This window comes from Mesoplodon mirus, assembly GCF_964341445.2.
Source record: "Mesoplodon mirus genome assembly, chromosome: 7".
Classification (NCBI taxonomy): Eukaryota; Metazoa; Chordata; class Mammalia; order Artiodactyla; family Ziphiidae; genus Mesoplodon; species Mesoplodon mirus.
The window spans coordinates 84846376-84862760 of NC_138983.1; the positions used below are offsets into that span (position 1 = coordinate 84846376).

General features: G+C 46.5%; 2 protein-coding genes across 2 annotated transcripts in view; both read left to right on the forward strand.

Annotated features, from left to right (window-relative positions):
* Positions 1 to 16385, forward strand: part of LOC309808023 (forkhead-associated domain-containing protein 1-like) — a gene marked incomplete at both ends in the record, with an annotated part of 321911 nt that overhangs the window by 208026 nt on the left and 97500 nt on the right. The window lies entirely within an intron of this gene.
* LOC309808024 (forkhead-associated domain-containing protein 1-like) overlaps positions 13604 to 16385 on the forward strand; it is a gene marked incomplete at both ends in the record, with an annotated part of 92078 nt that continues 89296 nt past the window's right edge. Inside the window, one exon of the mRNA XM_082628038.1 lies at positions 13604 to 13696. Within this exon, the coding sequence (XP_082484164.1) occupies positions 13604 to 13696 (93 nt within the window). The remainder of the gene's footprint in view (positions 13697 to 16385) is intronic.

The following is a 16385-nucleotide window of genomic DNA, read 5'->3' on the forward strand; positions in this document are numbered from 1 at the left end:
TGGACTTTCAGAAAGGAGAGCCTATGAAAACCTGTAGTTTTCAATGTGGCTCTGGAGGGGAAAACTAATAATGGCCACAATACTGATGATGATGATGATCACCCTGAAGGTTTGTAACCACGTGGGTCTGGGGCTCAAGTTTATACTCCATGTATTCAGTGGGAAAACTCCAAGTTGAGGAAATAAATGTCAGTGTTCAGAGGTTATTAGCATCCCCGGCATCCAGCTGAAACAAACAAAAAAGACTTCCGAGAGAAAAGCAGCCAGGAATCAGACCCCTCAGGATTCCCACAGATTAAGTTCAATCAAGAATGAGATCACAGTCAAATTACTAAACATCCAAGCAATAAGTCAGTATGAGCCAGAGTAAGCAGACACAACAAACAAGACATTGAGACACCACCCCTCTGCCACTCCCACCCAAAGACTTCAGATGTTGGAATTATCAGATAACAGATTCTAAAATCACTATGTATTCAATATTTTTTTTTAAAGAAGGCTTTTAAAATGAGCAAGGAATGAGACTATCAAAATGGCCAGGCATTTGTCCTCAGGAGTTTGTGGGAGCACAGGAGAGCTATTTGACCCCTGTACATTTGGCTCTTCCATTCTGGTGGGAAAAACAGATTTCTTTACAGAATCAAATTATGCTGGCAATAAAAATTCAAGTGCTTCCAGGAGCCAGAGAGGAAATATGAGCAGTGCATTGGGCAGGCAGAACATAGGCTGTATCTAAAGAGGGAGCCTCTACTCATCCCCAGCAGATTGTTGATCTATATACAAGAAGAGAGTCCAGGTATTGCCAGATATTCCCATTTTCGCAAAAAAGGGCATAAATCCAGATGTTAATGATCTGTACATGTTGGCTACTGTGGTAGACATCTGGTTTTCGTCACCTAATAACAATTCACCTCTTCTAAAATATTATGGCGTTATGATCCTCCTTTGGGGACAACACCTTTCTCCTAGTCTCAGTCCAGTTTCTCAGAGACGCTGTTGATTCCACCTCTGGCTGCAGGGATGGGCATGTTGGCTCAAGCTCAGCCAATCAGAGCAGTCTCCTGGGCCACAATAATTGGCTCAGCAATGGGCTTGTGACCCACCCAGAGAAAATGAGAAGCAGTGAGGCCATTGGGGAAAGCTTAGGAAAAAGACTCCTATACTTCCCTATGGAATTTAAAGCTGAGAAGATGTAAGGGTTGGAGCTTCGGCCGCCTTTTTGTGACCATTATACAGAGATTCTGTCTAAGGTTGGGTCCACATGGTACAAAGAATCCCTGAGAGCTGGAGAGAGGCCAAGGCCTCATGAAATCATCTGAGCCTGAACCCAGAGGTTCCCTCTAGAATTTTCATTTTTGGTAACCAGTGAATTTGCATTCATGCTGAAGCCAATTTGAATAGGTTTCTCTGTCACTCCACAGAAAGAGGCCTATTCCTTCAGCAACTAATTAAAAGTCTTTTAACACGTTGGGAAAGCCAGACAAACATATCTGAAGGCTGACCATGGACCTTCAGTGTGCGGTCTCAGCACCTGGCCAGCCCTCTCCTTCTGTACTCCTGTCCCTAGCGTCTCTGATGACTCATCTTCTAGCCTCCATTCCCACTGCTCCTTCCCTGGACTATCCTCTGCTCTCCCTGCTCTACCTCCGGAAATCCTACTCTTCCTTCAGAACTCAAGTCAAATGGGTCCTTTTTTCTTAGCGCTTTCCTGACAACCCCACCCTAAGCCCTACCCGAGGCAGAAGAAGATACCTCTCCCTCCATCCCCAGGCCCCTCTGACCCCCCGATGAACACTCAGCCCTTCTGCTGAGGATCCTAATTACCCAGCCACATTCCTGTCTCGCCTGCTTCTTGACCGTGATCCAAATTCAGACGCAGATTAGAAGGGATGATATTTGAGGCTTAAGTTTCAAAAAACAATCAGTTCTTAGAAGAAGTCAAATAACATGGTGAAAGATGAGGATTTGGGTCAGGGATTCGAAAGAAAAGAACAGTTATTCCGGGGAAAAGAGAGGGTCTATGTGGAGTGCAGTGAGGAAGGAGGAAACACTGGACATATTTAGACCGAACGAAATGATTCAGAGGAAACCTGAGAAGAAATGTCTAGAGAGGCATGAGGTTGATCTGACTGGAAAGGAATACAAAAAATGTGTGATGGGAATGACCCAAAACAACAACGACAAAATGCCCAAAATAGGTGCACTGTTCACGTGAGAAAAGAATGCAGAGAGCAGCAAGACGCTGAGCAACCTCCAGAAAACAAGAGAGAAGGTGACAAAGGATGAGGTCATCTCAAACCAGATAAACTGGGAGGCTTTCTATGGATTGAAAGCGGTGTTTCAAAAGCTAGGGCTCATGTTGGCTTGCCCCTGATGGAAACTCAGGGCACCGAGGCCTTCTGGAATTTTCTGTTCAACAGACAGACACAGGGAGGGTCCCAAGAGGCCAGGCAGTGGCTAGATGTACCAAAAGAGTTACCATGGGTCAAAGGTCAAAACAAGCAAGGTCTCAGTTTATGAGCCACCCCAGGCAAGCACTGTCTCGCTTTTTACTTCTAAGGACCATGGGACCTTGTCCACAGTTCCCATGCCACCTACCCCGGGACCAATTCTTTCTTCATGTGATAAAATACCTAAGCCGGACAGTAGCCAATCACAGCGGCCTTTAACCTTTGTTGGGGACATACCTGGTTGAGGTTCTGAGCCCTCTTCCCAGAAAAATGAACACAGCCTCAGTCACAACAAAGTTTCCTTCCCGTTTAAGCAGCTTATACCCGCCCTGGGGCCCATCTCTTGAACAATAGTTCCTAAACTCATTCACTTAATCAAAAAAACATTTATTGAGTGCCAGCTCCCTGGTACCTGCCAGGTACTGCTGCCAAGTACTGCTCTGGGCACCAAGGGTACAGGGATCCTCGCCTTATGGAGTGGACCTTCCAGTTTGTATCTGAGCCCTCAAATGATCAGAATGTCTGGCGAAGCGGCCCGGGAATTCAGTGATTCTGACATGGGCCCAGAATTAGGACCTGTCGTCCCGAAGAGCCCCAGCTCAAACACCCCTTCTGTAAGGAGAGAGGGGAGGAGTGTATTGAAAGCATGTGCTCTAACTGGGAAGCTCATAACCTGCTGAGGGAGTGTAGAGGGTACCTGCACTTTGGAACAATGTTTGGCAGAATCTCGTAAAGCGGGACGTATGTGGGACCCAGAAATTCTACTCCTAGATATATACCCAAGAGATATGTGCACATGTGCAGACCAAAAGGCATACACAACGGCCCCCAATTATCCCTGGTGTTCACACCTCTGTGTCCCCTCCCCTTGCGAGTAGGCAGGACTGTACCTTATTTCTAATCAGTAGATGCTGCAAAGGTGATGGGCATGTCATTTCTGTGATTATGTTACAGAAGATTGTAACTTCCATCTTGCCTGGAGACTCTCTCTAAGGACTCTCACTGGCTTTGATGAAGCAAGCCACCTTATGGAGAGGCCCACATGGCAAGAAACAGTGCAGGATCTCTGGCTAACAGCCAGCAAGGGGGTGAAGCCCTCAGACTAACAACCCTCAGGAAACTGTATCCTGCCAACCACCACATGAACTGGAAAGAGGATCCTTCCCCAGCTGAGCCTCAGATGAGACCCCAGCCCTGGCCACCTCCCTCATTGCAGCCTGGGAGAGACCATGAGCAGAGAACCCAGCTAAGCAGTGCCCGGATTCCTGACCCACACAAACTGTGACATAAGTGTGTGTTTTTTGGATCCGTTAAGTTTGCCATAATTTGTTCTGCAGGAATAGATAACAGAGTGTAAAGCAATGCAGCAGTGAGAATGAATGAACCACAGCTACATCAGACAACATGGTCGAACCTCACATAGTTGAGTGAAAGAAACCAGGCAGCGAATGGAATCTGTAAGATTCCATTTCCATGAAGTTCAAAAACAAGCAGAACTAATCTATGATTGGAAGTCAGACAAGCGGGAGGGGCTAACCAGAAGTGAGCACAGGGAGTCTTCTCGGAGGGGTGGGGGCGGGTGGTAATGTTCTGCTTCTTGTTCTGGGTTCTGGTTAGGGTGGGTGCATACACTTTGTGAAAATTCTTCAAGCGTACACTTATCAGTTGTGCTCTTTTCGAGATGTAGATTATGTTTTGAAAACAAAAGTTTACAAAAATGACAATATGCTGGAGTCCAACAGCTAGGGTTCGAATCTTGGACCTATCACTTACAAGATTTGTAACTGGGCAAGTTACTTGACTTTTTTGAGCCCGCCTCTGTAAAATGGGTTGGGCTAAGAATTAAATAAAACAGTGCATGGCATAGTGGCTGGTACCTAACAAGCCTCAATAAATATTAGCTAGTTTGGTTCACCTCATTCATAATGGTTCATTGTTAATCTCAAAAAAAGAAGTCGTGGAGGTTGATTTGCCTGGATGCCTGGAAGTCGAATATATGGAGTTGTCTTGCACATGCCACTCCACAGAGACCAGCTGGATTCTCAGAATCCCTCTAGCAGCGATCAGGGGAGCTCAGCCTGCCTCTGACACCCACACCCAGAAAGGTCCCTGGGCAACAAGCAAGATGATATGCGAGTGTTCTGAGGTCAAGTTTGCTCTGGGTTGGGACTGAGACGATGCAAATCAAAGTTCTCCCCAGGATGGCCGTGATCGGGTTGAGATGGTGCTGTCCTCCCACATCATCAAGAAAACAACAAAAACAAGCAAAGAGACAGACAGCAACGCGGACATTCACAGAAGGAGTGTGTGGTACCGGGCACAGTTTACTACTTCACACATATTAACCCATTTGGTCTTTACAGTCAATGCTGTTATTACCTCCATTTTACAGGTGAGAGAAGTGAGGTACAGACAGAATAAAACAAACAAACAAACGAAACCAGGCCGATCAGAGGTGGGATCAGCACCCTTCATCTGCAGTTTTCAAACAGAACATACAGACTGACCTCCCTGGCAAAGCTTTTTTTCTGTGTTGTTGTTTTTTTTTTGAGAGAGTAGTTTTTTGTTTTTGTTTTAATTTTTTAAAATTAATTAATTAATTTATTTTTGGCTGTGTTGGGTCTTCGTTTCTGTGCGAGGGCTTTCTCCAGGTGTGGCAAGCGGGGGTCACTCTTCATCACGGTGCAGAGGCCTCTCACTATCGCGGCCTCTCTTGTTGCAGAGCACAAGCTCCAGACGTGCAGGCTCAGTAGTTGTGGCTCACAGGCCTAGATGCTCCGCGGCATGTGGGATCCTCCCGGACAAGGGCTCGAACCCACGTCCCCTGCATTGGCAGGCAGATTCTCAACCACTGCGCCACCAGGGAAGCCCCCGGCAAAGCTCTGATTTGCAAGAGATGAATGTCCCAACCAGCCTTTTCTCTATCTGAGAAAACACCTGGGTGATTTCTCATTTTCTGACAGGGGAAGGGGGTGAGCACGGCTGCAGAAGGCCTCAGTGACCAGCTGTGATTTTGTGGTTTGAATTTATTTTTGTGAACCTGTGTGTGTGTGTGTGTATAAAAACCTGCATTTCCTTAGCCCATAGCGTCAGGTTATGAATGGACTGTGGAGCCTCCAATGGCCCTTTGCTCTCCCATCTGACACCTACTCAACAGCTTAGCTACTTCCTGATCTTCGAGAGCTCTCTCTCTCTTTTACACTCCCTTTCTCCTGTTCCAGCTCTTTCCCTGGCTCTCTCTTACCCCTTAAAGGCTGGGCAAGCTCCCTACCTCTTCCAGGCAGGAGGCCAGCATTCATTTCTTGTTGGAATGCAGGGGACAACAAGCAGATCTCGGGAGGGGGCACAGTGGATGGGCTCTCCCAGTCAAGGACAGCCCAGGGAAGGTAACTGTGGCCCAATGAGATTTTATGGGGCAGAGGTCCTGCAGGAAAGAAGCCCAGTGGGTGGCAGGAGAGGTCCCTGGGAAGCTCCAGCTACGCCCTCTTGGCCTCAGCTCCCTCCCCCTCTTGCTGCAGGCACTGCCCAAACTTCAGGACAGCCAGAAGCCCAGATTGTTCAGGGCTGAGGGAAAGCAGGTGGTGAGCATGGGTGTCTCGTGGCTGTGACACCTGTCACCTGTGGTCCCCGGGGAAAATACCTTCCCATCACAGTCATCTAGATTCAAATCCTTTTCTGGCTGTGTCACCTTGGTCACATACCTCCATGTCTCTTGAGCCTTATTTTCCTGTTCAAGTGGGAGTGATGTGATAGAAATACTACCCATCACGACATTTTTGAGCATTTCTCTGCAGAGCTCCCTGTTCCAGGTGTTTCATACACACCTACTGCCCCAGGTTATGGTGAGGATTAAATGAGATGATCCACAGGAAGGACTGGGACAGTGCCCTGCGGGTGGAAAGCCCGGAGTTAACATCACTCGCTCCAGTATTAGGAGGACAGCTGGGAATGACAAAGCTGGGACATGGACCCAGGCCTTTCAGACACCAGCATCCTGATGTTGATTGAGATACAGTACAGCCTTGGTAGCCACCCAGAGCTCAATAAGATTGATTGATTACAGGCATCACCAAGGAGCCCATATAAGCTAGAAACCTCTTTTTTTTTTTTTGGCCATGCCGTGTGGCTTGCGGGATCTTAATTTCCCCACCAGGGATTGAACCCGGGCCATGGCAGTGAAAGCACCAAGTCCGAACCAGTGGACCGCCAGGGAATTCCCCAGGTGCAGTATTTTGATCACCCTATCATTGCAAAGTACAACTCTCACTCAGCCCAGGACATGCTATGATAAAGCCATGAGTTATTGGGGTATTTTAGTTTCTGTTTTTGAAATTTAAGTGGATGACATGGAACTGGGTTTTTAGACTTTCACACACCCTTTGAGATGACTGTGGCATCCTGTGGGGAGCGGCAGGATCCAATCAAGATTTGGCAATTTCTGCTCCAGTGAGCCTGAATGTCAGCTTTGTTCTGCGTTTAGTATTTCCTCATCGAGAGATGGACTAATGGCAACATATGCTCTCCCAAGCCTATCAGGGGGCCATGAGCGGCTCCGGCTCCAGGCTGGCCTGAATGGGCTCCATAGGGTCTGGCTGGCAGTGAGCAGGGTTGCTGTTCTGTGCTCATGTTGATGAGACTGAAGACAAGCATGAAGATGGGGGTGGGGCTGGGGAGGGCCAAGGCTACAGAAGCCTAGGTCCTGGGGTAAGGACAGTTCAGCTCAGCAGCTCAAGAGTAGGAGGCAAGGCTGTGGGCAGGTGGCAAGGGCTGCCCCTGTTCATTCACTCATTCGTTCATTCAGGCACTGTTCTAGGTACTGGTGATACAGCAGTGAACAAAAGAGAAAAAAATCCCTGCCCTCATGGAGCTTAAGTTGGGGGCAGGGGGGAGTTGGGAGTGGGGAGACTGACAACAAATAAGAGAAGAAAACTAAATAAATAGCATGTTAGAGGAGTGGTAAGATGAAGGGAAGAGCAATAGAGTGAGGTGTTTGTTTTGTTATTCATGTTTTTGGGGGGGTGTTTTTTGTTTTGTTTTGTTTTTTTGGGTGGCATCATGGGGCTTGCAGGATTGACCAGGGATCGAACCGGGCAGTGAAAGCACCGAGTCCTAAACACTGGATCGCCAGGGAATTCCAAGACCCTTTTAAATAGGGTGATACTTGAGTAAAAATCTAAAGGAGCTGAAGGAGATCCCTGGGGGAAGTGCCTGGTAGGGAGAAGAAACAGTAACTGCAAAGGCCCTGAGGCAGAAATGTGCCTGGAGAGTTGAGCCTGACCCTCTCTGTTCCTCTGAAGTTACCACTCAGGGCCCCGGCCTCTGTGGTCACTCCTCATACATTCCTAAGGTCTTTCTGGTCGAATGGCAGAACCTTCCAGGCTGACTGAGGGCCTGGAAGAGATTTCTAGGGAAAAGTTCTGGGAGGGCTCTGCCATTCAACTGCAGGGTTGAATAAGTCCTGAGGTTTTGCCAAGCTTTTAACAAATGCACAAGGAATTTGCAAGAATGCAACAAATTCATTCCTGGACCATGCTCCAGAGCTGCTTAATCAGAATCTCTGAGGTCTGTGCCAGGAAATGTGCATTTCTAAGAGCCTCTAGGCATGTGGGAGCATCTTTACCATATATTCCATCCCATATCGATTTCCATGATTTTTCTCTCTTATATCTTCTTCTAATTGACTAGAGTGGAGTCTGCCATCTTTCATCTTTCTCAGATGAATATTTTGAGTTTGTCTTGGGGCACCTTGTCAGTCATTTCCTGGCAGGGAAATGAGGCATTCTGTAGGTAGTCAGCAGGTCTGTTCTGCTCCCAGACAGAAGGGGCTGATCTGAAAAGAGGTGACATGGGGTGAGGGGAGATAGTTGGCATTTGCATGTCTTCTCCACACGCTCCATCCCCCCAGCCCCGTGCCCATGGGGGGTGCGGGGGGATTTCTTAAGGATCTGATCCAGGTCAACACTGGGGCCACCGTCTGACCTTGTAGGGACTCAGGTGATGTTTGTAGAAGTAAAGAACACATGAATGAATAAACGCGAGTTTTGACAGGGAAGGACAGGAACAGTAAGGCTGTGGGCTTGTAAATACCCCTTCCCTAGCACGTGGGAGAATCTTCCATTCTTTCAGAAGTGTTCCCTCCACCGCACCCATCTCCCATCTCCACCCCCATCCCCAGAAGTGATGGTCCCCCAGCTTACTCTGTTTTCTCCTCCACAACAGAGAGAACTAGAGATTCGGGTGGGACGGGGGGGACCAACCTCCAGGCTTCTCGTGGTTCAGCTCCATTACCCTCCCACGCCTGACCACCCCCTCCTCCACGCACCGAGCCTAGAGCTAAGGTCAGTAGGAAGGATTCTCGAGTCTGCTCCTTCCCCGCTGTAAGACTTGGAGCTACTTCTGTGAACACTGAGCCTGTTTCCCCATCCTGGAAACGGGGCTGGGGACCTCTAGGGGGCAGGTCGGGGAGGGCTCGCAGCGCTGCAGCGGGCTGTAATTGGCCGGGTGCTGCCAGCGCACCTCCCCCTCATCCTCGGGCGCCGCGCACGCCACGCCCCTCCCCAGCTCGGCCGTCAGAATGGCGTTGCCGTGGCGACGTTCGTACAAAGGCCGGGCGGGCGCAAGGGCTGCGGGCTGTCGCCTGGAGACTCCGCGGGAGGGCGGCAGGGCGGAGGTCAGGGCTTCTTGGCAGAGGACGAGGCGTGGGCTTCTTCCTCAGGCCAGGTGAGAGCGGCGCGCGAGGAGGCGGCGGGAGGAAACCTGGGCCGGAGGAGGCCAGCCCTGCGAGGTCAAGGGTGTTGGGATAGGCAGGGGACCCGGCGCCAGCCGAGTCCGAACTCTCTGATCCAGGCTCGGGTCGCCAGGAGCACCCCAGAAAAGGTGCCCCAACACCAGCCGTTCCTTCCTAAGTGCAGCCCCTACCTCGCCCCCCAAGGGAGGCGGCACGGGAGCTTTAAGCCTCTCCTGGGCACCAGCTCTTGGATGTCCTGTGGGTATAGCTGGGATTAAGAGAGGAACCCCTGTTTCCCCTGATTTATGGACAACACCCACCCAATGGTCAGAGACACACACACACACACACCCGCCCCTTACCTGAACTCCCCTTCTTTAAGGAACTTTGAGGCCACTGTAAACCTCAAAAGAAAGTTTGCTCCTATAGCCCAATTCTGAGCCATCCAAAGTGGTCGGGGGAACGCAGATGACTGAAGCCCTTTTGCTCTTTCCTGTGGCTGGTGCTCCATGGCACTGAGTAAGAACGAATTCACAGAGCTCCACACATTCAAATTACTTTGACAGTGTTTTCACGCAAGGAAGTGATGCACAGGGCAAAATGAAGGTGGAGAAATATTGTCCAATCCAAAAGCTAAAGAGATAGAATTTAGGTTTTCCAAGGAGTCATCTAAGCTAGATACTGACAGGAAAAATGAAAGGTAGTTACTATCAAAGCTTCCTAGCCAGCTGGCTGTACTGACTTGCTTTGAGGTGCCCTTTGTATTTTCATTCACTCAGCAAGTGTTTCCCAAGCACCTACTATGTGTCAGGTTCTGCCCCCCCGCCGCCCCCTACCCTGGAGAAGGGGTAATGCACAGAACTGGCAGGAACTGCAAAGGGTCTGACATTTGACCCTGTTTGAAAGTTAGTAAGTTAGCCTGCCCAGCTTATAGTTCCTGGCAGAAGACAAGAGACTCCTGGGCCAGAAACAAAGAACTTGATTACTCACAGCACAGCCGACATAACAGGCAGCAGAGCTGCATATGCACATTGGTTCCTGTTGCCCTGAAAGTCCCTCGGGGTGGTGCAGAGCAGCCAGTGTGGATGCTGTGCGCACAGTGGGTCTGTGTCCCAGGTAAGGAACTCCAAACTCAGGAAACTGCAATCTTTGAAAGGGGCTGCTAGCAAACCTGCCCAACTTTTGCCCCAGAAGGAGCCGTTATCTTTATTAGAAACATTACCTCTATCCTCCCAGGCTGTTTGCCATACAAGCAGCCTCGGAAAGTGAGTGCAGGACAAAATCTTTCAATGCCTTTGCTCTGAAGATGGGTACAAACACAAAATACCCATGAAGAATCGCTTCTGAACAAAATGAACACAGTCCTGGTTTTCCAGGAACATATATGTTAGTGAAAGAGAAACCAACAGCAAGCATAACTAAAGAAAGGAACAAGAACATGTCAGAGAATGATAAGTACAAGGAAGGAAACACAGCAGGGGAAAACTAGCAGGGGAATAACATGACTGAGGGTGCCTTTAGCCAGAGTGGTCAGGTGGTTGCCCCGAAGGGGGACGTCTGAGCAGAGAGAAGACCCCAGCCTTGGGGACGTCTGGGGTGAGAGCTAAACAACAAATATGTGCATAATCCAAGTTTAAGTTTTCGATTAGTGGCGTTTCCTGTGGTTTTCCTGCAGAAGAGACATTTCTTGGAAGTTTCCATTTTAGCTTAATTAGACTTGAATGTGTTGCGTGCTAACATGGTCCTCTGCAATTGAAGATTAATAACTGAAGGCAGCAGAGCATGGTTCTTTGGGAAGAGGAAATGTCTTTTCCCCTGTATACATGACAGCGAACTTAATCAAATGTATTTCTCATTATCTGAAAGCATCAATATTTGTGGGACATCCACAGGCCTCAAAGTTTACAAATATAAACTATCCAGCTTATTTTTATTTCTCTTACCCCCAGGTAGGGTCTCGTCTTCCTTTCAGAGGATAGAATGCTGGTTTCAAGGACTTTCTTTTATTACATGTGCCAAGTGTCAGCAGACAGTGCAATTCCCCCACCCCTACTCTGCCCCACCAGCAGCAATGGAGGTTTGTACACTGGTTACATGCAAAGGCCCAGAGTTGTCACACACTTACTACTGTGTGACCTTAACTTCTCTGAGTCTCAGTTTCCTCATTTGTAAAGCGGGACAATACTGACACCTGCCTCGCAGGGTGGTTCTGAGGATGAAAAGAGGCCATGTGTGTAAAAGGATAGCCCAGTGCCTGGCACTTAGTAGGGATTCAGTGATGGAATGATGATGGAGATGTTGATGGAAAGCAGAGCCAGACAGGAGACCCTCTATGGTCAGACCTAGAGATTTTTGTTTTTATCCACAGTTTAACAACTTCACACTTCAGTGACCTTTCAGTTGAAAAGAGACTTTGGGGACTTTCCTGGTGGCTCAGCAGTTAAGAATCCACCTGCCAATGCAGGGGACACGGGTTCGAGCCCTGGTCCAGGAAGATCCCACATGCCTCGGAGCAACTAAGCCAGTGCACCACAACTACTGAGCCTGCACTCTAGAGCCCGCGAGCCACAGCTAGGGCCCTAGTGCCGCAACTACTGAGCCCACGTGCTCCAACTACTGAAGCCTGCACACCAGGAGCCCATGCTCCACAACAGGAGAAGCCACCGCAGTGAGAAGCCTGCGCACCGTGAGGAAGAGTAGCCTCCGCTCGCCGCAACTAGAGAAAGCCCGCATGCAGCAACGAAGACCCCACACAGAGACTTTCTTTGACATGGCACTGAGATGGATCAGAATTCCAATATCATGTGAATTATCATCAACATCTTGGAACCAGCTGAAGTCACTGAAATTTTTATGTTTTAAAAAACATGTATATATGGGCTTCCCTGGTGGCACAGTGGTTGAGAGTCTGCCTGCCGATGCAGGGGACACGGGTTCGTGCCCCGGTCTTGGAGGATCCCACATGCTGCGGAGCGGCTGGGCCCGTGAGCCATGGCCTCTGAGCCTGTGCGTCCGGAGCCTGTGCTCCGCAACGGGAGAGGCCACAACAGTGAGAGGCCCGCGTAACGCAAAAAAAAAAAAAAAAAAAAATTAAAATAAATAAATAAATAAATAAATAAATAAATAATTAAAAACATGTATAGGGCTTCCCTGGTGGCGCAGTGGTTGAGAATCTGCCTGCTAATACAGGGCACATGGGTTCGAGCCCTGGTCTGGGAAGATCCCACGTGCCGCGGAGCAACTAGGCCCGCGAGCCACAACTACTGAGCTTGCGCATCTGGAGCCTGTGCTCCACAACAAGAGAGGCCGCGATAGTGAGAGGCCCGCACACCGCGATGAAGAGTGGCCCCCGCTTGCCACAACTAGAGAAAGCCCTCGCGCAGAAACGAAGACCCAACACAGCCAAAAATTAATAAATAAATTTTAAAACCATGTATAGGATTTACTTTGAAATGCATTAAAATATAAAATGTATAGATGGGTAGATATGTGATAAAGCAAATAGAACAAAATGTTGATTGTAGAATCTGGGTGGTGGTTCTATAGAAGTTCACCATCCACTTCTTTCAACTTTTCTGTGTGTTTGACATTTTCATAATAAAATGCCAGCAAAAGATACGTACAGAGTCTTGACCATACAGCCAAGCTATAATCTTGATATTTTGTCTTTGGAAATCATTTTTTTCAACCTAAATATATGAAGGAATGCGGTGACTTAAAAAGAAAGTATCTTCTAATGCCCATTTCCTTGATGACTGACTCTTCCACACTTTAAGAAGCTCTGTAGAAGTTGGGGTTTCTTGAGTCAAAGTTCAGAAGCCCAAGATTAATAACAGTCACAATCACAGTAGGACAAATGGGTGTTTAGTGTAGCAATCACCATTCTAGATGCTTCACATTTAATCCTCACAAAACTCTTTGGGATACAGAGTATTATTAGCCCCATTTTACAGATGAGGAAACAGAGGCATAGAGAGAGAATAAGTAAATCACCCAGAGTCACAGAGCTAGTAAGTGGTGGGTTAGTAACACTGAGTACTTGATTCTGTCAGATAACTAACCCCAAACTAAGCTTAATGGGAGGTGGAGAGCGGTTATCAGTGGAATTCGGATTTGTTTGTTTGTTTTTTTTTTTTTTTTTGCTATTGCTTGTTTGTGCTCTGAATTACATAAAGGATGTCCTCTTGTGATCAGAAGCAAGCTCATCTATGCCGGCTATCACTGTTAAAAGGACAGTCTTAAAAATGTGCGGAATTATCATTGTGATCATTGTTAAATCCAGCTATCCACTCCTACCTCTGCTGACTTCTCCTGTGGACATTATGGTGTATTCCCTTCATTCTAAATATGACATTGAATAATTAGAGGACTGTATTTTTCTAACAAAATTGTTTTCTGAAAACCTTTTATAGGGAAAGCAGAGAATATGAAAGCCTATCTAAAGAGTGCAGAAGGCTATTTTGTCCTGAATAAAAGCACTACGATTGGAAGGCATGAAAATTCAGACCTTGTTTTAGAGGTAAGACCTCTTCCTACCCAGTCCCCGACCCTCCCTACCCCTCACACCACCAAAAGTCCTGGCTGTTCTGTGGACTCCAGTCTCTTGTAAAGCACAGCCTCTGGCTAACAGTCCCAGCCTTCCTCGGTGTGCCACCAATAACCATTCCCCACATGTGCTGGGTCTCCCTGGCACATGTGGTAAGAATGAGCACAGTGCAAAGTGCGATGGGCCCTGTGTCCTTTGCTGACTGTGTGTGCAGTGTCCCACCCTGATGGCGCGGTTTGGAAGGTGGGCGTAGAGCTGATGCTTGACCTTCACCTGCTCCGCGTCTGGCAGCCACGGCCACCTGAAGTGCCCAGCTTGAGCAATGGCCTCTCGCCCTTTCCAGAGCTTCTGGAGACTACGGGCCCCTCAGAGCCCTCCCCCGCCCCCGTACCTCCAAGTAGTAAATCAGGGTAAGCCCTGGGCATGGCCTCAGTGCTCTCTCACTTCATTTCATTCCATTCTCTGAATTAGCTGTGGCTTGGTCCACAGTCCCAGCTCATTGACAGCCAAGGAAGTTGGAAGAAATTGTAAGTAAGGAATTATAAAAACAGTGGCTTTGAGCCTTTTAACATTTTGAAAGGGATTAAAATATTGAAGCAGAAAGAGAAATGCAATGGAATCCCTTTAGGACTGTGAAAGGCAGACCACTGTCAGACTTCACTCAACAGAGTTTTTTAAACTTTATTTTGAAATAATTATAGATGCACAAATGGTAGAGAGAATGGCACGAAGCATGTGTGGAGTCCTGTGCCATTTTACCACGTGTGGATTTGGGTGTGGCCCTCAGGATATAGGAGTATTCCATCATCAGAGATGTCCCTTGTGATGCTCCTTTTATAGTCACAATTCCTCCTCCCACCATCGTCCCCACGCTCCGAAAAGCACTAATCTGTTCTCCGTCTCTATAATTTTCATCATTTATCTATGACCTTTGCGATTGTTTTTTTTTTTTTTTTTTAGTCATTGTAATGCCCTTGACATCCATTTAGGTTATTAGCTTGTTCTTTTATTGCTGAGTAATAGTCCACGGTATGGACGTATCACCTATGTTTAACCATTCACTTTTTGAAGGACATTTTGTTTCCATTTGGGGCTATTACAAATAAATGTACTATAAACATTTGTATACAGGTTTTTGTGTGAACATAAGTTTTTATTTCTCTGTGATAAATGCTCAGGAGTATGATTGCATGGATTAACATATGTGTTTATATAGATTCGGTTTGTAAAGAAACTGCCAGACTTATCCAGCATGGCTGTACCATTTTTCATTTCCACCAGCAATGTATGAGACACATCCTCACCAGCAATTAGCATAAACACTGTTTTTCATTTTAGCTGTTTTAGTAAGTGTGTAGTGGTATCTCATCATAGTCTTAACTTGCATTTCCCAAATCGATAGTGATGTTAAATGTCTTTTCATGTACGTGTTTGCCTTCTGCATATCCTCTTCAGTGAAATATCTCTTCATATCTTTTAAGTGTCTCTAATCGAATTGTTAATTTTTTTACCATTGAGTTTTGAGAATTCTTTATGTATTTTAGATATGAGTCCCTTGTCAGATAGATGGTTTGCAAATATTTTCTCCCATCCATAGCTTGTCTTTTCATTCTCTTAGCAGAGTATTTCACAGAGCAAAAGCTTTAACTTTTGATGAAGTCCAGGTAGTTATTTTTTCTTTTATAGATCATGCTTTTAGTGTCATGTCTAAGAACATGCCACCAGGTCCCTGACCCTGAGGATTTTCTCTTATGTTTTCTTCTAAGTGTTTTATAGTTTTATGTTTAAATCTATGAACCATTTTGGGTTCACTGTCGTTTATGATGTGAGATTTAGGTCAAAGTTCATTTTTCTTCCATGTGGATATTTAGTTGTTCCAGAACCATTTGTTGAAAAGACTATCCTTTCTCCATTGAATTGCTTTTGCAAGTTTGTCAAAAATAATCTGGCCATACTTTCTATGGGGGCTACTTCTTAGTTCCCTATTATGTTTCATGGATCTATTTGTCATAATGGATCTACCATTATGAGATAGCCTTGATTACTGTCGCTATGTAAGTCTTAAATCAGGTAGAGTGATTCCTCCCACTTTTCTTTAAAAAAATTTTTTAACCTATTCTAGTTCCTTTGCCTTTCCATTTACATTTTAGTGTAAGCCTGTCTGTATATACAAAATATCATGCTGTAATTTTGATTGGAATTGTGTTTAATCCTATATAACAATGTGAGAATAATTGATATACTCCTACATTGTCTTCCAATTCATGAACATGGTATATTTCTCCATTTATTCAGTGTCTCTCATGAGTGTTTTGTAGTTTTCAGCATACGAGTCCTGAACATGTTTTGTTAGATTTACACTTAAGTATATCTCTCTCTTTTTTTTTTTGAGTGATTGTAAATGGTATTATATTTTTAATTTTGGTGTCCACATGTTCATTGACAGTATATAGATATACAGTTGATTTTTGTATGCTTCTTGGTATCTTGGAACCTTAACTGTACTTTCTTATATAAGGGCTTTTGTAGATTTCTTGGGATTTTATACATAAACAATCATGTCATCTGCAAATAAGAACAATTTTATTTCTCCTTTCAGAAAAGGAGATGTGAATGCCTTGAATCTTCTTTTCCTTGCTTTATTTCCCTGGTTAAGACTTCC